General features: G+C 37.8%; 1 protein-coding gene across 1 annotated transcript in view; it reads left to right on the top strand.

Moving 5' to 3' along the window:
- Positions 1-22,414, top strand: part of LOC138066134 (uncharacterized) — a 230,188-nt gene that overhangs the window by 173,375 nt on the left and 34,399 nt on the right. Inside the window, exon 4 of the mRNA XM_068933746.1 lies at positions 16,715-16,887. Coding sequence (XP_068789847.1) covers positions 16,715-16,887 — 173 coding nt within the window. The remainder of the gene's footprint in view (positions 1-16,714; positions 16,888-22,414) is intronic.

Raw genomic sequence — 22,414 nt, forward strand, 5'->3', positions numbered from 1 at the left:
CAAGTCCTGTCTTTTCAGCCTGGTTAAGTGCCTCGTGCCCAATGCTATGCCACTGTTATAACACTGTTCCTATTCCCAGCCATCATTCACTTGGCAGCAGCCCAGCAATCTCTGCAGCATGGCTCATTGCATAGTGCAGACAAACCCAAAGTATTTCCCAAAATGACAGGGGGCCTTTACCTCCTGGGGTAGGAAAGCAGTGAAAGAGATGTGCAAAAAGGACTGCGTATATTAATCATCCTGACAGTGTCGGAACATGATGATCACAAGTTTAGGGGATAAAAAGGGAGAGAGGAAGACGTGGTCGTGTGCATTTGGGAAGGGGAGTGTACAACAGTTTGGAAAATACTGCCTGTGGTTATTGGCACACAGCTGACCATGACAGAGTAAGAGAGGTTTTAAAAAGTTGTCTCCCCGGGGCTGAACTAACTCTATCTGCTTGCATGTGTGCACTTAGCCTTCTCCAGTTGAGAGGTAAAACCTATTAGCCTTTGGTGGAGGAGTTCATGCTAACATGCCTTACCCTGCTCAAAGCTTGCACGCTGACTGCTACTGTGGCTACCTGACAAGCAGTAATTTGTTAGCCAGCTTTATCTGACTGCGTCTGATTTGTCTTCCTATACCCTTAGTATGCAGATACTCTGCCCTGAGCAGGGTTTGCTCTTAAAATGTTGCAAGCATCCATGAAGTCCGACTTAAGCGTGAGCATAAAAAATGGCTCATGAGGAGCCTTTTAGAAGTGTAGGGAGGCAGAATGACTTTTTGAAATATCTGCTTATTACAGCATGCCAGCAAAACCCACTGAAGCCTGAAAATATATGGAGCTTGCTTATTGTAGAACAAGATAAATAATGACACACCTAATGTGTTACACTGATGTGATGCAGTACAAATGTTTCACAGTAAACAAAAATATCCATTTCAGCTCTGTTTTTTAAATCAAAATAATGATTCATAATAACAAGCTAACAATGTTAACGATAGGGTCTTGTGCTTTTGGGAGAAAGGGAATTATTTTTCATTAATTTTATTTTCAGTTAAGCATCTGTTCTGTGTGTTTCTCTTGGGATACATGTATTAAAATGTGCAAATGTTCACTGTAATTTTTACTAATTTAATCTGTTTATCTGTCGGTTTTATAAATGTGTTCCCTCATTTCCCCTCCTCCCTCCCTCTCAAACCTTGGCTACAGTTCCTTAAAATTTTAGGGAGGAAGTTTTGTTCTGTTCCTTATAATTGGGAATTGACTACACTGGTGGGCGTTGGGTATAATGCTTCTTGTTTGGATGTTTAGATATCGGACTAGAGAAGAGACCTAAAAGACAACGTTGGGCAGATACCTGAGAATCAAGAAGGGCATACAAAGTTGGAGATGAAACATCTATGTCTAAACCTCATCTTACTGGAGTTACTGTGGTGAGGGGTACTTAACACTTTTCTTTCACTGCTGCTTCACATAACTAATCTTCATCTGTTCAGGGGTTGACAATGAAATATTCCTTCCTTTCTGCTTCTCAGAAGTGCATCTGCCCCTAGTGTAGACACCGGTAGCTGTTACGGCAGCTGTAACAAGCCCCAGGGAGCACACCAGGTCTGTCCTTCCTTTTCTTATACTTTTACCTGAAGGAGCATAGGGTGGTCGGAGCACTCCAGTCGACTGCTGTGCAGCTGTGTTCCAAAGGCAATGTCTAATCTGAAGTGAAAAGTTTTGCGTTTTTCTAGAAAGATTCTCGCTGATGGAAAAGTTGAGAGCTCACAATTTTGTACAGCTCAGTGTGATATGGTGAGAGTGGTTTGGTGCCAGGACCTGTTACTTATTTGGATTCTCTCTCAGTTTTTAGATGGAAGGTAAATATTAAATATTTACCTTAAATATTGTGTCTGCTATTTGTAATAGATGCCTTACTAGGAGTCAACGTACCAAAGAAATTTGGTATTGCTTTGTAGTTGGAATAGGTTCAAGACATTCAGCATAAATTAACATTAAATAAAAGAGACACTTGCTATAAAGCGAGTTTCACTGGGAGAGGGGAAGGGTGTTTCATTCTGAACGGAGAATTTCAGGAGATTTTCTGACACTTATTGAATAACTTAAGTATCAGTATTTTTTGGCCATACAATTGCACTTGGTATCAGACTTAGCTTTAGGTGAAGAGAAGGTACGTACAGTAACATAAAGGAAGCATGTGATAACCCCCAAGCACTAGGTTGTTAAACAAGTCTATATGCAAAGAGAAAGTATGTTTGCAAGAGAGATGGTGATTGCATAGAAAGATTTGATCACATGTTGCTGAGTTTGATCACTAGCAAAAGATGCTCTTCAGCTCCTGCATGAAAGCTCTGAGGAAGAAAAAAAAATATGGAAACATCCAGATGAACCTAAGCTGAAGAGCAAGGTCTAGCTGAACTCCCTTCCAAGGTACTGTCAACACTCCTGTGAAAGATTATTTAGCCTCTGAAGGGTTCAAAGAATTTTTAGATTCAAATAAAAAGCTGGTGGGGGGACAGGGGGGAACGACTTAACCTACTAGTTCCTGAATTTGAAAATGTAATTACTCTGTGCATTGTGTTGTGATCCATTAGATGATAGGAAAGAAATATGTGGTAAAATCTTGCTAAAATGACTGAGAATATACTTTAATAAGCAACTAATTAACTCTTTAATCTTAACAGATAGGCTTGTGACACGTGGAGGAAGTGTCACCAAGTTGCCTGGAGAGGTCCTTTGCAGATATAACTGTAGAGATAATTTTACTGTAAGATGTTTACATGTTAAGCCTGTAATATTGTGAGACTAACTTATAGTTCTTCAGAAAACTCACAGTTATCCCGGAACTGACTGGACCCTCTCTGACCTCTGAAACATGCAGGTGAGGATTCAAATACCAACAGCGACCCTGTTTTTATGGCCATGCAGTTGGACAGGAATACCCAGTTCCAGTTACTTAGCAAGATCTGAGGTCCCCAAAACTTGCATTGAACTCTGTATAGCTATGAAATACACTCTTTGATGCATTCTCAAAAGGTACATTAAGCATTAATAACACAAATCTCTCCTCATTTTTGCTGCTGGAAGTTGTTGACATTAAAAATAATTGTATGTCTTGGCATTGAGCTTATCAAAAGGCAAGCATACGCTGTGAGAAAAAATTGTGGAGCACTCATAAGTTTTCTTCCTGAATAATTGTCTACTTCCATTTGGTTTTGATTATTTCCAGTTTCAATCCAATTTCCAGTATTAGGAGGGCCATACAGTGTGTCCAGTTTATTATTAGTGGGTTGCAGCATTGTCTTCTATTTGATTGTGTAATTCTGCCTTCAGCATGGAGAGGCAGAGGGGGAATGTGTGCACAGTCTCTTCCCTCCTACCATGTGTGCCTGGCGGACTGGGAGGGGTCAGAGTAATTCTGAGGGCTTTGTATTCATTGCATTTAAGAGACCATCTCCTATCCCTGTGTTCTTTGCTCATTTTGTACAGCAACGAAGTAGGAGTTGCACAAGAGTGGCCCTAGGCTAGTCGAATATCTATTCTTCTCCTTCTCAGCACAATTGAAAAATATTTTCCCCTTAGGTTCTCTGATGTAAATCATATATGCAAGAATATTTCAAGAGCAAGTCTTTTTTAAAATAAACTTTCTTTTAATAAAGAAAACTTGATAAATGGAAATTCTCCTTGTAAAAATTCCCCTGAGATTTGAAATATAAAAAATAGCAAAGAATACTTGTTAATCAAAGTTAGTTTGTTACACTTTGTCTAAGAAAAAGTTACACTGAAGGATATACAAAAATCAAAATATAAATTGAATAATGATTCACAGTGTAATGACATATCCACTGAGGGTAAAGGCCATTTTATGTCAAAAGAAAGTTCTTATCTCTCTTTAGTGTGTAGTCATCAAAAGGCAAGTACATACCAGTCCTTCAGATCTGTTGAAGTCACACAGAAACCCTTCTTTGTTTCAATAGTCCATTTACCTAATTGCCTAAATAACAGTCAAGAGGAAGTTAACTCTTAATGTGGCTCACCTTTCTTTTCCAAGTTTCCCAAGCTTCAGGTGCTATTTTCTCCGGCAAACTCAAAGGTAGAAAATATTCCTGCCTGAAGAGGAAATTTCATGTACAGTCTTGAGCACAGCTCATCGGAGGAGAGAGAAAATTCACTATTTTTCTCAGGTGCGTTCTTGTTTCATGAGCAGCCCAATGCCTTGGCAAATTATTACAGAAATCTGAAATAGAGATCAAGGTTTAGGTGCTAGATAGATCTTCTGACAGGCTGGTAGAAGCTAATATTGATTGTGAAAGTGATAAGGTTATAAAAACAGGGCACTATGGAAATATACAGAATTTTGCCATCACCTCCTTAAACACGGTCTGAGAAGTCAGGTGCTAACCTCACCTGAGTGAGGAATGTTTTGAAGGCAGAGGGGCTGGGTGCACCGCATGCCAAAACGAACACACTCAGCTCAGCACGCCTGCAGGGTCTAGGATGATCAGGAACAAGAGCATCAGCGACTAAGCTTGAAGCTGCCACGGATCTCTCAAGAAGGTTAAACAACTTTATAGCAGGGATTTGTGAGTGACGCAGATAGATCACTCGCTGCAAGTCTGCTTCTATTTCGCACAAAAACTGGCTTGGGTCAGTGTAATCCAGTGTAATTCCAACCCTCTGTAATAGCCCTGTGACTATAAATGGATTCTCTCATAGCAAAGCATACTGTCTTTCAATGTTTGAGCCTTAGGAAGAAAAAAAACCCAAAAAGGTAATGACAATAAATGTTGAGCATGTATATGCCTGTATACCTCTTTGTGAGCATTAACCTCTGTGTGTATTAACCTTAGGGTAAACATTTCTAGGCCTTCAAGGGTGAAGCTGCAAAGAAATTACCTTTATAGGTTTTGTGGCTTCCACTGAATATATGGATGTCAGAATTAGCAGGCTACAACAAGCACTATTTACACGATTACAGCGCTTGGACTTAGTTTTCAATGTGTTTGATTAAAAAAAGCAGGAGAGGAAGGGAGCGTGGAGCAGAGGCGGTTCTGACAACATACATGCTTTTGCTGCTGTTGTGACTGTAATGAGAGGAGTGTGAACAAGAATGCCGTATTGCAAACTACCTCTAAAACTCACGCTTAATGCGAACTCTGGCTGTAGGCAAAGGCAGCAGTTGCCTCCGCAGCCACCTGTAAGGAAAATGCTATGGTCACATGACAAATCACCACTCTGGTATAAATTAATTTTGCTGATTCAAATTTGCACTGCCAAGTTGTATGGCTAAGGCATTGGCTGTTTATGTCACTAAATTTATGCGGGATCGGGTTTGGCTGTCCTTCCAGAACCAGCATACATGCTGCATGGCGTGCTTTAAGTTATCAGAAATGCAGTGGTTTGTTCATGCCTGATACCCATCACATCTGTGTTCCTACATGGTCTCATATACACGGAAATGGTGCTAAGGATACTATGACCACGACGTGAGAAATAACAATTTCTTCTTATGCCTCTTCCCATAGCTGGATTAAGCTGATTCCGTTCCTTTCCCTGATATTTTCATGGCAGGAGTAGCTGAGCCTCAACCAAGTATCTGAAGTTTGCTGATGTTCAATAATAATTTTACCTTTATCTTTTCCATAGCCTGCCATGGCTATGGAAACCATGAAGGAGATTTGCTTAAAAACTCAAAATGCACAATAAATTGGCAATACAGCAGTTTTATGATCCTGCTTGTATGGAATTTGCATATTAGGAAGTTGGTTTCAGAAGTGTGAAATGGCAGCATTTGGTTAGGTAGTATTTTAATGGCTAAATAATTTGGAGGCGATATGTAATCAGGTTCCTGGGTTGGTAACCTATAGCTGATCTGTTTTATACTGGCATTATTCTTAACTGTCATAATGAGTTGCGGATCAGGGATATAGACATCAAGATGAGTTGAATGGAGTAAAATATCCCTTAAATGTACCTGTGACAGATGTGGTACAGTTTTTGGTGGAGGAAATTCCAGCTCATACCTTACCTTGAGAAGATGCTATGGGACAACAAAAGTCAGCATGGGTGTTAATGGGGTAGTGCATAACGGGAAACTTGCAGCTGGAAATCAGAGCTGATCCCTGTTAAACACCTCAGAGAGGCTAAGTTGCACCTGTAGTTTGGATGACTGGACTTACTATTAGCTAAGTTCCCAGTTGTTTTGTAACAATTTGTCCCTGTTTAGTGCATGCTTACAGCTTTTCCTGAAAAGAGATAAACTTGCATATCTTAGATATCTTGTTTTTAAATAAACAGAGAGATACTACAGTATTCACTTCAGGGCTTTACAGAAAGTGTTAAGTACCACAGATATGTAATTCAGCTATGCAAAAGGGTTTTGCTGACAGCGCTGTTGCTCTTTTTAAAGAGTCTAAGTGTCTTCAGCCCGGGCTGCAGGCCCTCTGTTTCGGAGAACCTGGCCTGGAGCTCATAACATCTCTCTGCTTCTACCTGGCTGTTCATACACTTGAAATTCAAGCTTGTGCATGACAACAGCATTTCAAGCCAAGATGCTTTTGCCTAAATCTAGAAATGAGGCTGCTGGGGAATCTTGCATGTGCCCTTAAGAATAAGTTGGCTTCGTTATTAAAAAGTGTCTAACAACACAGGGATGAAAAAAGGATCCAAAGGCTCTATCCTCATTTTGTGTAATCAGTGCTGTACAACTGCCCCCTCCTCATTTATTTAGAGTCTTTAGGCAGAAGGAGGATATTTTTTCAAAGGGTAATAAATAATGGCAAGGCTTACTGAGGTACTGTAAGCTATTACACTTCTAGCCTAGAGCTGTGCAATTGCGTTATTCTCATAAACAGAACTGTTCATGTGCTTGAGCATCTTGCAATATTGAGTCCACTTCTAGAAAATCAATGGAAAAACCTCATCTCCAATTACTAATCATCTCCATAATTTTCCTTTGGGTAGAAGTGACTGAAATGTGGATGGCTCTAATGGTCTGCAGAGCAATACAAGTTCACACACCAGTTCTTTCACAGGTTCTGCTACTGCAAAAAGGAAATCAAATCTTTTTATGGGAGTAACCAGCACAGATGAAGGGAAAGTGACTTTAATGGCAGCGGTTTCCATGGAAGCCTTCCACTGCATGAATAGTGTTTGCCTTTTGCACAGATGCCTACCTGTAAAAGAGACTAGAAGGTTTACCTTCCCAGATTGCTAAAGGGCTTCTGATGTTTCCTCATCAGATGAGAGGGCTCTCTGTGATACTTCTTGCCTTGTGCAATCCTTTATGGGTAATATAGTCCCCGTGGCTCCTGAAATGAATAGCTGCTCTTGAAAGTTGATGGACTCCACCAAAGCACAATGGGTGAGTTACTGAAAAAATCCTTAGTAAATTCTGCTGCCCGGGGCCGTTGACGTTAGTTTTGTCATGTTCTTAATTGAAGTAGGTTGAACTTTACTGAAAACAATCACATGGAGAATCTTCTTCAGGTCAGTGAGAAGAAATAAGTACCGTTTTGTCAGTTCAGAAAGGAAAATGGTTGGGTCCAATTTAGATTGTCTCCTTCCTAACGTATGTGCACCAAAGGCTTGGGTTTTCTTTTAATAATTTAGTGTTACAGGATTAAAATTATCTGATTCTTTTTTGTGTGTGTGTGTTTGATTCAGATTTAGTATTTTGTTTGAAAGTAATTTTTGTAGGAATTAGGTTTGATTAGCTGTGGGAGCAAAAAAGAGGGAAAATAGAGTCTATATACTTCTGAAATGGCCATGAAAGCATGTGGTAGAAATAATTGTACATATTGATTACTTAACAATTTATAAAAGTGCTTTTGTTTAATTCAGCAGAAGTTCCAAAGATCAATTTTCCTTACTCTAAGTAGACGCTTGTGCTGAAGCTCCCCATGAAGGAGCTCCTGGCTTATTTCTGTACTGCTCCTTTTTCAAATGTAAGCTGTCATTCTAACCCTGCACTAGAGAGAAGGCAAAGGAAGGGCACTAGCTAAAAATCAGCCCATTACTTTATAACTCTGGGCTTTATTTTCTCCCGGTTGCTCTCTGCATTAAATTAATAACAGAACTTGCCAGATCTATATTTCATGCTTTCCTCTTAATCTTTACTGTCTAAACACTGAGAAATAGCAGACTACTTTTTCCTCTGGTGGATAGCTGAAATGCCCTTAGCAAGGAGTTGTGCTGTGTAAATGAGGCCAAGCTGTAATTGCTGTGTGGGCAGGCAGTGCCTGATAGGTTAGGAAGTGGCTCAAAAATCAGAAACTTTATATAAAAAAAAATCTATCTAGCCTATGGAGACCTTCTTGCCCTTACCGTATGTAAACTTGTGCAAAATTGTTACTTAATCATTGGTCAGCTTCTACTGAAATTCTCTGTCAAAATACTGCTACATCTCAAGGTCTATATGTTTTCTGTGAGTCTCAGTGCTTATTGCCTATAATATAAAATCTCTATGTAAATGATCATTCATTGAGAGCCACGGGAAAAAATAGGAAAAATGCACTTAATATAATAGATATGATTGCAATAATGCCACTTTGGAATTTCCTTATATATCCTTCTATCAGGAAAGCTGATAGTCCTGGAGATTCAATTTTACAGTGATAACCAAGTCCTCCTGCCTGCCTTCTTTTCCTCTCTTTATCTCTGCCCCCACCCTGAAAAAAGATGCCAAAAAATCCCGAAGCCTGGCCGGAGCCCTAATCTAGATTGAAGAGTAGAAAGTGATGTAAGAGTGGAGTCTAAAGCCTGAAATTTGTGTGAGAGCTGCGAAATGCTACTCTGCGTTCCTTTTACTCCTCTACCATGATGCATACTGCCAAAAAGACTAATGAAAGCTTGAAGCAGGATTTTTGTCTGTTATCCTCTGAAGAAGTGAATTGTTGTTGCTAATGTAGAGAAAATATATTTAAATATATTAAGTCTAATAATCATTTCCTGTTGTATTTGGTACTTAGGTGTTAGGGGACTATGCTGTAATAATTCTTTGGAGGAATGGGTCTGATTTTCATGGCTGGGCCAAAAAAATCTCTTTTAAATTATTCTCTTTATATCTATAAAATTAAAGATGAATAAAATGGTAGCATTTGGTTAACTAAGCTTCTTGTAACTGTGCTATATGAAATACAGAGACCCTGGAATTAGACTGTAGTGCTAAATCTCCGTGAGAACAAAAGCTTCCAAACCTGGAAGTTCTCAATACTTGGAAGTTCTCAAACATGCATTATTTTAAAATTTAACACAGGGTACTGTAAGATCAAATATTTGGGGGGTGCCATACTTAATGTAAAGAACTGTAGTTTCTCATTCAGGAGGAAAATGCACGTACAGAACAAAAGTGTTGTTAGCATTTATTCTTACTGCAAAAACAAACCGAATTGTAACAGTCAGCAGGAGTCCTTGCATGGCATTCTTGCCAGTGAAAATTTTGCAGATCAGATTTTTTTTCGGACTGTGCTTTACGTGCAGTTATCATGCACGACTGTGCAGGGTACAGCAGGTCGCTTAGGTGGAATGAGGCAAGCAATTCTTCTGATGCCACCAGAATGATCAAGCTGGTCAATCATGTCCCCTTCTCCACCACTCTCTTGATTCTCCCCCCTAAAGAATCATATTTTATTTTCTAAGTGAGGCAGGAAGTTTGGTTTTATTTTAGCCTAGAGAAATGTAACTTCCCAGGTCTGTTTTAAGATGAACATGCTTTTGTGGGTATGTGTATGCCTCCAAAATTTTATCTCCAATTCAAAATGGGTATTGGACATTTCAGTAAATCAGAGTTTTTCTTGAGGAGTGCTTAGCAACTGAACCGTGTTGCCAAAATTTGTCTACATATACAATGAAAGTGCAGTATTTTGAGGGCTAACAAAATTCTATAATGTTATACAATACTAGAAAAATATATCTTGTACTGAATTCTAGGGAGTAAAATTGAGGAATTTGTCTAGTTATTTAAACTCAACGTCTTTTCTATTCCCTTTTACTTTCTTTTTTGTTACTGTGTATTTAGTTATCATTCTTTCTTTTTAAGATAAATTGCCAGCTCCTTATGAAGCCTGACTTCCCATTTTTGTCATTTCCTTACTAAGCCAACATTTCTTCCTCCTTAAAGCATTCTATTGAAATAAAGGTTTTGTCTTTACACATGTATGATAATAATGCAGCATAATATCTCTAATTCTTTCTCTGCATCTTGCTTTCCAAGCAGCTGTTGTAATTTTAAATCACTTGGGGCATAGACAAGTCTGTAGGTGCTTGCTTGGTCAAGCTAAAATAATCTTATTGGTTTCCTATTGAAAACTTGCACTAGATTTTTGGTGTCAAATGCTGGGCCATTTATAGTATGAAGAAGCTTAAAAGTATTTTTAAAACTTGTTGAAGCCTTATGAAACTATGTGATGGAGCATTTTCTAAAGTAATGTGTTCAACCAAAGAGCTTCATTCAGGAAAATAACAGGGAAGATAAGTACAGCTGTTTCAATTATAAAGGAATGTTCTATAATATTAGGCTAATTGATTCAACCACTTTAATATAAACGAATTCCTTTAGTAAAGGATTTGGAGATGATTTCAGTATACTTGTCTTAAATATGCCTCATAGCAGAATATACTTCCGTGTTTTGACTGCTGTATTTCTTTTAGCAATTTAAGATTGGAAGAGACCTACACAATTGATTTTAGTTCCCTGCAGCTGAAGGCAGCCGCGTCACAAAAAGGCTTCAAGAATACCCTTCTTTGTGAAATTATTTCGGTTTCTTCCCCGTGTCGTTCCCATTGGCAGGCTGTTGAAGAACCTTGCTCCTCTGATTGTCACAGGGCTGGTGGGCTCTGGAAACCACCTGCTCACCTGGCCACCGGCTGCCTGGAGCCGCAGGAGGCTGAAGCTCCTGAGTGCACCAGAGGGGACGTAGCCCTTCCTTTACAAGTGGCTTTTCTCACTGGGCCAACCAGCCCATGAAGTTCTGCGAACTGGCCTGGGTTATACAGCTATATTTTAATTTTAGCTAAATTGCTTAGATACCATCCAGAAGAAACACAGGAACAGAAATCACACATGCAAGCACAAAGCCTTTTTCCTTGGTGTCATGGTTTTAACAAGAAAAAAATGACTCAATCCCCAAATGTCATTTTCTAAAGAAGACTTCAGGAAATGACTGCGTAATGTTATTGTAGCAATTTGAGTAAACTGAATCAGAAATTATACTCCAAACAAATAAAATATAGTCATTAATATGAACTTGGTACTAAAATTTTCTGCTTTTTTCGCTGAGCTATGCAGGATTTTAATTTCTAATTTATATTAATTTGTAGAGTCAAATCTTTTGCTATTTTTGTACTTTCTTTTTTTATGTTTCTGTATTCAGTGCTGATCATTGAACAGTTCACATAACTGAAACTGCAGCGTTCCACAGAACGGCAACTTGCTACAGGATTGTGGGTGATACTCCTGGTGTTTCTATGCTTACCGAGCAGAATTAACAAGCGCCCATCGTTCTTAGCCATGCAAGGCCCATGTGAAATATTAAATTAATATCCTGAAAAATGCAAAAAAAAAAGTTAACAAAGCAGCCATTTTTGTTGATTCTTGTTGGCAGGATTCCTGAAAATCAAACCACTATCTTTAATATGAATGGTTCCACTAGGTACAGATCAGCCAATCTGATGGATCAGCCACCATTGGTACCCCACCATTTTACAAAGCCTGATTTTTCTTTTTCTTTTTAAAGTCCTCCTTTTTTTCCCTTTGGCTGACATATTTTACATTAATAACACGAATTTTTTGACAATTAAGTACTCTTTACCCAATCATGCATTATACATTCTACAATTCTGTTTCAAGTTCCCTAATTACAGAATGTGACTTTTTTATCTTTTGAAGCATATTGGGTCTAATCATAGGACTGGAAGGGACTTGAAGAAATAATCTAGTCAATCTTTCTGCCTCAGGGAAGAATCAAATATACCTATGTCATTCTTGACAAAATGTGTAATCTATTCTTAAAGACCTTCAGTTATGGGAATATTATGGTCACCTCAAGCAAATTATAGTAATGCTGCTTGTTGTCCCTTACAGCACAGGTTCTATGTCCCTGTGTGGCCCAAGCAAATTTCAGAGAGGTGGTAATCCCTTCCTTTCCCTTTTTCCTCCGCTCTTTCAAGAATAGCCAGTTCTGTCGTGTGTAAGAGGCAAACACTGCAAATATAAAGGCAAGGCTGGCAACATGAAAATCCTCCAGATAGGATGTCTGTGTCATTATAAGTATTAAAAAGTTCCCATGATCCTAGAAAAGCTCTTAAATCTTGGCATGACTGGTAACATTTGGTAGTATGGGGATCTGATGAGGCAAACAAATTGGCCTCTCTGATGGCAGTTTTTACTCTTAGTGTGAGTTAATGTGATCCAGACATCACCAAATTGCTCTGTTTCTCTTGCTGTCCCACAAGTGGAAAAATCTTAAGGAATTCCAATAATCAGATCTTTAAGCTGGGTAGGACTAACGCAAAGTACGCCTGTACTGGTACAAATAATGAGTAATTTATGGAAGGAAAACCCGTGGCCCAGTGGTAAAAGCATGTATTATTGGGCATCAACCCTGACACAAATGTGTGCATGTTTACCAGGGAAATGAAAGTAGTATTTGAGGCTGTAAAAGTTGTGAACTTCATTAAATGTAAGCCTAGCAATACACAAATCTTATTATATTATGTGCTAATGGGCATTCTGTATCTTCCAAACCACAGCACTGCCTTTCAAAAGGTAAACTTGAAAAATACATTTAATCCCTGAGTATGGCCCAAAGTTTTCCTTATAAATACTATATTTATACTTCTTGAACCATTAAATGTCATTAACGTCCTTTTACTTTGATCTTCTCAGGGGATGAGAATGTAGACTGTCACATGCTAGTGCATAGGTTGCACGTAGAGATATCACTGAGACCACATCACCCTTTCAAAATTGCTAATGGAATAAGAAAGTTTCTGAGCTGTTAAAATATGGGAATAGACTGTCCTGCTATTGTTCTGTCTTGCCTTCTACCACCTCAGTAATTGCAAAAATTAGTTTTAACATTTGGATTTAAATTGTCAGCCTTATGCCAGTGGAGTACTTTCAGCTTAACTTTGGGTAATTTATTGCTGTTGCATTTTAATCTCTTAAGAATGTTGCTTTCTTGTTCCTGATTTGTTTTGCCTGCATGATAAAGCAAGTAAGGAAAGAGATGAAGAAAGGTGTGGAAAGATTCAAAGGGAGCAAAGTTATGAACAGTCCTATCAAATGCAGTGTTCATTTTCTTCATCCGTTTGTCTCTAAATAGTTATTATGGATCATTTTATAAAGTATGTTTTTATCTTACAAGCATAATTTTATATATGTCAATGAGTAACTAAATTCTATTTGTTGGTAGCATTTCAGAGTTGCACTTTATTGTTTTGATGTGGCCCACATATGGTTAAGAAAGCTGTGAAACAAAAATGACTCTGAGAAATTAGTGCAGAGTACTAACATAATATGAATTTTTCTATATTTAATTATTGCCTATTTAAAAATAATGGGCCTGATAAGGATTGCCAGATTTATGAAAAAAGTGTTTTCAAACCTTTATTATAAATTTAAGGGTTTTTTTTCCTGGTAACAATATGATTCTGGTCATAGGAATACTGCAAAATATTAAATGTCTGTCTTGATTTCTTCTGCATATTGTGCATCCCTATTTGAAGAAAGAGCCTCTTAGTTTATCATTTTTAAGTTACATAAAATAGCATTAGTTAATCAATGTGAACATTTCTGAATATTTATTGGAACCTAATTTTCCTTCCTTCGTAACAACTGAAACCAAGAGATTATGCATTATATCCACTGGTTCTATCACATTTATATTATCCATCCAGTGAGCTAACCTCTTCTCAAAATTTTTTTAACACTGTTGATTTCAAAACTTGAAATAATTTCAGAAGTTTCTACCACATAAATGAACATTAATAACGTGAAAAAATTTAGTAAATATAAGTATGAATGCATCTTGATTTCCTTGAAAATATATATAGTATAGTGAGAGTCAACAGCTCATGAGTTTTCAACTTAAGCTCTTTGATAGCTCTGTTTTGAAGAAGAATGTACACCTCTTAAAATCTTAAGAGAGTGAAATAATTCTTAATGAACTGCAGTTCCTCGAGGAACTTGTCTTTTAATCTCCTTCTATGGCCAGATAATTGTAATATTAATAACACTGCTATTACCTGCTTGTGCTAAAAATAGGTTCTAATCCATAAATTAATCAGAAGTAAACACTGAAATAAATCAAGTTCTTTTGTTTCTCCAACTGTTATTTATTAAGAACATTAGATCTAAGAATCAGAATAAGGAAAAACAGCTACTATTTACTATGATAATTTTTTCACTTTTATACATGATCTGGTTATTACAAGCTGGAATAAAATGGAAAAGGCCATTTTTTTTAACATAGAAGCTGTTGTCCCAAGTGAACAGTGTACCTGCCTAGGACGATTTCTACTCTAGGATAGTTCTCCTGCTAGATTTATAGCCCAGGGGAGATTGCATTCTCCTCTCAGTTGGTCTCTAAGACCTTCAGGCTCCCAGTGGTGCGATTGTGCCACCTATCAACATAGACCTGGAGGAAAGGGTCTTTCTAAGGGGAGGAAGGACATTAGAGGATTGATCTGTCCTTTCAAGAGTATTTCCTTTCAGTATCCATGAACTGTGTGATGCCCAGTGTGAACACAGGATGATCTGGTGTCATTTCTGGAGCTCATATGATAAATAGCCATCGAAACCAAGATTCCTGACCCTCAGAAGTCACATGTTAGTAGACCTCTGTTTACATTTGTCTACCTCAAATACATCCATTTCAGTCAATCCAATATTACTGGAAGAAGTTAAAATAGCTTCCCAAATTCAGTTCTTTGTTGGGCTGTTTGTTGGATATTCAAAAGAATAGATTAGAAAAAACATGCTTATTCCCAGGAGGGGGAACAAGTCTTCTTTAATTAATCTAAGAATTCTCTGTTAGCTGCAGCCTCTGCCATTGAAAACAGCAAATAGCCTAGACAATCACACCCATCAAGGACTGGGAGAACACTGATATTTTGCTGAAAGTAAGAAATTTTTGTTTGCTGCACAAATTACAAATCAGAAATTACTTGGGGACAAAAGCAGCTTTTCTAGCTGAAGTCCTCCAAGTTTATTTCCCTAGAATTTAGGAAATGTCTGATTATACCTTAGCTGAAAGTTGATTTGTGTGTAGCACAGTGTTCCAGGGTGTAACTGATGCCTTGGATACGAAGTGCTATACAGTTTTTGAGATTTTTGAGGATAACATTTCTCAGTCCTTCTTTTCTCAGGAATGTCTTTTACAAGCACATCCCTTGGTCTGAAGCTGGGATCACAAAAGCTGTCCTTGAGAGGAAAGAAGTTTTACTGCAACTATTTTTTATGTATAAAAAAAATTAAATTTGTGAAACCTTCAAGACACCTTTGTTTGAAAGTTCGGGTTCAGAGGATGACTTTCATGATAATACTAATACTCCAAAAGGCAAATGCCTCAGGCAGATTTTTCACATTGAAAGCATCTTTCTTACAAGGTAGGCCAATGATTATTATTATTGAAAGGTCCTGCATTTTACCTTTTTTGTGGGGCTGACTGTTTGCCCTAACTGAGGTATTGTCCTTAACGCACACAGCAGCTAATTAAAGGACAGTTTGTTCCTCCGAATACAGAGCTCCATGACTTTGTCCTGTATCCTGACTGCAGGTCCTGTAGACTTTGGGCCTCCGGATGAATTTTTAGTAAGGTTGCTAGTGAGTGGGGAATGAATTTGAATTCACAGGGTACAACTGTCTGCTGTAGCAGCCTGCGATTTTCTCTTTCATGACTTCTCTCTCTTTTCTCACTCTGACAGACAAGCCAACTGTTATACGCTGGCAGAGATTCTTGTAGGGCATGTTGCAGCTTAACCTTCATGCACCTTCTTCTAGGCTCAGGATAAGCAGCTGTAAGGACATAATAGTGTTTTTGAGCCTGAATATGGATGGAAGGATATCATTTTGTGTATCTAGATACCATTTTACATAAATGAGCAGGTCATATGCTGCATTCTCTCCCTTTCTTTTCCTTCTCATACCAGTTGGAAGAGATGTAAATTCAGTCTGGATCAGATACTGTAAATAAACAGGTGTGAGACATTAGTAAACAAAGGTGTGAATGATACTATGACCAAAGAGAACCAAGACATCACAGATGAGGAATTTTTCAGAAAAGAAGTTAAAACAGTAGACAGAAAACAGTTTACTTGTGTTCTTTCATGTCAAAGGCATTTAAATATAGTCATCTGGATGTTAATACTGTCATAACTTGGAAGCAAAAGCCTGGAAACAACAGAGGCAGAGAACAAGCAAGATAGGAACTGAAGACCTATAGAGCAAGTTGGAGGAAATCCCTTGGGCTTGCTAAACGGAAGCCAGGCCAGTGAGGTTGTGAACAAGATCCTACTCATCCCACATGTGTTGTATTGTTTTGTCTTTTTTTTTTTTTGGCTTAATCTGAAGATTAATGACTGCGTAACTGAAATGGTCGGCAGTTTTACTTATTACTGTTGCTGTAATCTCTCGTGTAATATGTCCCTCTGGTGTAATATGTAAATTAGAGAAAATGATTCCCCTTGATTTGCAAACCGAAGACTAATTCCATTTTCATGCAGGTTTCTGTCCCAGATTTGGTGTTCCTTATTGGATAAAAGGTTGTATGTTTCCAAGCATCGTATGCGTTCCTCAAACTCCTCCTTGCAAAAGGCTGATGTCAGATGCATCTTTTCACATGTGGAAAGCGGATTCAGAGGAGGACACAGATGAAGATCTCTGGACTTTTGAGCAGGTAAAGAGTATGTACCTGTGTTCTGGGGCTCAGAGCTATCATTCATTCTTATTGCTCATATCAGATAATCACAATGATATTCAGGATATGCGGTTCTACACCAGCTTGGGGAGAAGCTGCTGTGCTTAATGACTAATGCACCAAACACCACATCCACTTGTCTGCAGTTTACCTCTAGGGACTGGGGAACATCAGAAGTTGTTTGCTACAGTGTACCTCCTAAATCATGAGAGGGAGAGACAGTTAGATGCCCTGATGCTGATATTCTGTGACTGAGTTTTTTCTGTGGTATTTTGCAACTCAGACAACATTCCCAAGTTGCTGCTTTGGGAACAAAATATATTCCTATCCAACATTTCCTCTCATTGAAGCTCACTTTTAAGGGCAAAACAAGGTAGATTTTTGGCGAGGCTTCTACTTAAGAATATTTTGGTTCCGCATCTCTCCTGAATCTCCCTGATCAAACCCAGCAAAATGCCAATCGTACTGCATCTGCTGTCCATGCAGAGCAGCCAGATTCCTCACCCTCCACTTGACCTCCCCCCCTCAGCTAGGGTGTGTCGAATGGCTCTTAGGATTACAGTATACTTGTTGTTTCCCAGTAAGACATATCTTTGTTAAGAGCGGGAAAGACTACCTGAGCTGCCCACTGAAGTAAATGGAGGAGGGTCATAAGACTCTCCAGAATCAAGCAATCCAAGTTATTTTTATTTAATTCTTGGAATCAAAGATATTTGGCCTTTCAGTTAGTTCTTTGAGCCCATTTTTCGACTGCAGATGTATGTAGGATATTTTCCATATCTGTCAAGATCAAATTTCTGGAGTGGTCTTCATTCTCCATCGAGAGATCTTGTTCCTTAGTGGGATCTGATTTTAGTTATTATCTACTTCCTGATAGGCAGGTTTTTCAAGCCTGTGACCACCACTTCCTCATTGTTTCATGCCTCTGAAAATAGTCTTTTTGGTTGTAAATATGCTTATCAGAAATGTGAGAGAGATTCAGATTAAGTCTAATCCCCCTTACCTGGGATTTCGTAAGGTCACCAATTTCTGAGGACGTCTGTAGATTTTACCCAAGGAAATGCCTCATATTTTAACATAACAGAGCCCCATATTAATTCATTAATTTGTGTCTCCTTTTTTTTCCTCAGACTTTTCGCTGCTTTTATCTAAGTAATCAAACAGGAAATGCTAAAGACTCTTTGCACAGGAATATAGCTCAGAATAGAACTGGAATATCTTCCAGATATGCCAAAATACATTTTTTTTGTTTTTTATCTGTTTTATGTGGGATTTTTGTTTAATTGATTTTTTCCCCCTCAATTAAAGCTTTTTTATCTTAGTATAATATATTTTTAATCTTATTAAAGCAAGAGGATTGAAGTATCCTGTTCTGAAAATGTCAAAATGGGACTTTCTTACAAGTATTATTGAAATTTCCTCTCCTTTCCTTCTAAGACTACACTCTAATGAAAGTAACTAGATTTCCCAAAGCTTTTATAGGATGAGTCAGCTTGAGGCAGGGAAGCCTAAGAGAAAAGGGAAGATCTTGCTGCCCATCTGGATAAAAAGTTTGCATGACTTTTAGCTGACAATTCACAACAATACATAAGGAAGTCGTAGAGGGAGACATCCGATGTTATATGCTGCTCTTTGCCAACCTTCATGCGTTTTGCTGACATCCAATGGATGTTCCAGAAATGAATTTCAGAATAGTATCTAATCTGATGATTTTTATTTTCACCTAAGGCTCTAGCATTTTTACATAACAATATCTGGCTTTGAGAAGTTTCTTAACTTTATACAGAGTGGGAGGCATTTTATGCTTTATTCTTTTCAAAATGATGTGAGTGCACAGAAATAAAATCTGTCTAAAGGCAAAGTCATTTATGTTTAAAGCACTTCAAAAAGTGTAGTGTCTTCAATAATGTAATATCTGTAGCTGTATTACTCATTGGATGTCAGTATCTTGGCCTCCGAATAATCAATCTGCTGTAACTTTGTTAGTTACCAGGTTACTGATCATCATGTCGATAAAAGACTGTCACATAAATTTGGACCCATTGAGGATTTTGTCACTCTCAAATATCCTCAGAACTACACAAGCTGGAAATAAGTAATTGAATCTTTATCTAGTATGGAGTAGGTAATACAGCAGCTTTCTAGTTAATGCCACTGTGGCAAAGGCTATTAATAATGAATGAGCTACCATAACTGATAAGAATTGTCCTATTAAATGTACTAATTAAAATTGTTTTATCAAAATATAGTAGATTTCATATGTGTACAAATGTTATTATTTTGCACAGAAATTTGTACCAATTTGTAATATGTTTATAATCTTAACTGAATGGAAAACATTGCCTGAATTTCAAAATTGCTTTCTACCATTATGTTGAAAATCAGAGGGGGAGAAAGGACCTGAAAAGATACATAGCAATAAAAATAATTTATATCTATATTTGTTTATTTCAATGATTCTTCCTCTCCTTTCTCCTTTTATTAAACATGAGCATGATGTAATTAGCGGGGATGTAATCTCCCTTTTTAATTGAATAATGGATTCTCTACAGCACGTTGTATACATTTATTCAGAATAAATAACGTCCCAAAATTAATAGTAGTATTAGGAGCTGTGATAGCCAAGAGCATAAGACAGGCAACCTGACATAGTTTGAAAAAAGTAGATGCTTGAAGTTCTCAAGCTCTTTTTCAAGGCTGATGAAGACAGAGCAAACATTAAACTACATGGGGAGTAATTGCTCTGAATGTTACTGAATTATGTTAATAAATTGGGAAATTTTGAGAATAATAGTAAGAAACTAGGGAGAAAGAGAGAGAGGAATGTCTATGTGTGTGTCTACTCTAAAAATATGTTAGTAGGGGGAAAGATAGGTGCTAGTTCCTGTCCATTTGAACTAGAAATAGCATACAAAAATGGTGAGGAATTTGTAGCATATATATATGTGAAGGAAATTAAAAAAAAAAAAAATTAGAAATCAAGTTCACCTCCTGAAAGTTTAGTTTGAGGTTTTGCGTTTTTTTTCCCTTAGCTAGATTGCAGCCAGAGTAATTTTTTCCAGTGCATGCCTGGCTCATGTTAGATTTGAGAAAGTGCTTGCGTGCCCTAAAGCTTGATCTTTTCCTTTTTCTGACTGCACCGCTCGGTCCAGTAAAAAATATCATTTCTCTCTCTAGATGTTAAGAATAGATGGACTGGAAAAGGAGAGGGGATGGTGTCTACTTTTGTCACATGGAAATAAATTCCAAAATGATCACTGATGTCTGCAGATGCACGATCAAGTTAGAAAGACTATGTATATTTTTTAGATATTTGATAATAACATTATAAATGATCACAAGCATTTTTAATTTTTCCACACTAGCACACAGTCATGTGGGTAAGTACTATTAGCCTGTGTACAACAGGGGAGATCAGCTGATGTATAAAGCCTTTGCTAAGCTTAATTGGGTAGATTTGCATTTTGCAGATGTTAGATTTCCAAATCAATAATCCTGTAAATGCACAAAAGTAGCTCTGATGTAACACAGAATTTGATTTGCTGCTGCTTTGGAAAGACAAATCTCATTTGCAATGTAAGAAGTTGAACATAAAGAGAATGTGCCCTTGCAAATTCTCTTACCCAAGGGTAAATTATAAAATTGAATGTCAAGGTCATCACCGCAGACCACATGTGCCTTGCAGAAAATGAAATTGCAACTTTATGTACCCTGGTTTTGAATATTTTAATGAGGCCTATTTGAAGGGTTTTTGTATGTTTTTTTTTTTTTAAACATTGAATTTTAGGCCACCCGGTAACAATAGAAGCTGAGGTGTGTAGCAGCATTTTGTGTTAGCAGAAATAGACTGCGCTGCTATTACAGCAGTGCTCTGAGATACCATTTACTGGGAACAACTAGAGGGTGGTATGGCAGTTGCTATGACAACCTGCTCCACTTTCCAGCGGCGAAAGGCCTCTCAGCACATTTTGAAATTATTTCCTTCTCGTTATGCTTGAGCCGTGAAAAAGGTGATGCCTGCAATTAAATATCAATGAATATATTCAGTTTAAAAATTAAATAACATTTTTAGCCTGCTTCTCGGTGTGTGATTACACCAAAATAGATTGTACCAGCAATAATACAAGCAAAAGGTTTATGCTGTATGCTCCAGCTGTGATTCTTACAAGGAAAATAGATGCCTGTGCATACACATTGCGTGCACACTAATATTGTAAACTTCCAGAAAACACTGTATGTGAGTATGGAACTTGAAGAGAAGGGCAGGGTATAATACGAGTGGATTACCATGGAAAAATCTTTTTATTCCAGAAATACCAGAGGGTGAGAAAAATGAAGGGAAGCATGTGTAAATTAAGCGATGACAATGAACTGATTACCTGGCTACCAAATACATCTAGTGACATTGTTGTGTTGAAACTCTCCATGCTCTCAGTGTATATCCTAAAGTATCTTATTTTCTTGTTATTATAAGTAAATTTTCTCTGCAGTACTATAAAATATGGCTAGCAAATGTATCTTTCATGTAAAAGAATGAAGCATGAAAGTGCAATGAGAATTTGGATTTTTTTTTTTTTAACAAAGGATTGTACATGGAATCTGGCACTGGTTTAATAATATCCTGCAGAGCTGCTGGAAATATATTCTGTTCTGAAACATAATCACTTGCAAAAGCTACACTGGTATGGGATTGGCAGTGATCACGATACATCTCAGCTACTGCACACCACCATGTGATTCTCTGGTTATTCTATTTGCGCTTTTGCTTGCAAATACCCAATTTGCATAACAATTTTACAGTGACTTCTTAATGATGTGTAGTACGCCAAATGTTGCTCTTGGATTATGCAAATCCATGTAATCTGATCTCTTGAAACGACCAAACAATTATTTTCAATAACCTCAGTATGAAGGTACAGGGCCCTCTAACCTGATTGCCTCCTAGTCTGAGAACATTCACGCAGGCTGCCGGTGAAAAAGGTACCTCTCTCAGCTTCCTCGCTCCCTCCCACTGAAGCATTCATTGACCAGAACACATGCAAATGAGAAAGAAAATTAGAAAAACTCACTCTGACACATTTCTTGTTGCTCACTGTCTTGGTACCTACAACACTGGTGAGCAGAGGCCTGGCTCTGGAAGTGCAGAGCATGCATATGCAAGTGCTTGCATGCGTCACATATACGTAGGGGTGCGTGGATGTTTATTTTATTACCTTCAGAGCTTTTTTTCTTCTACAGCTATGCAGTAGGGTAAAAAGGGTTGCTGACCAGTCACCCACTTTTGGTCATGGATCATTCAAGAAAATTATGTATCTTTTTAAAAAGTGAGCAGTTAATAAAAATGAGCTTATAGAATTATACTAAAGGTAGACACTAAACAGGTAATCACTAATCAAGTCAGTCTTGAGGTTGGCACAGTCTTGACGTGTTTACATCTGAGGATAATGCTTAGAGAAAGCTCTAAGCATTATCTGGGCAGTTGTAACCGGTTTGAAATTTGACAACA

Source organism: Struthio camelus, chromosome 2, assembly GCF_040807025.1.
Source record: "Struthio camelus isolate bStrCam1 chromosome 2, bStrCam1.hap1, whole genome shotgun sequence".
NCBI lineage: Eukaryota > Metazoa > Chordata > Aves > Struthioniformes > Struthionidae > Struthio > Struthio camelus.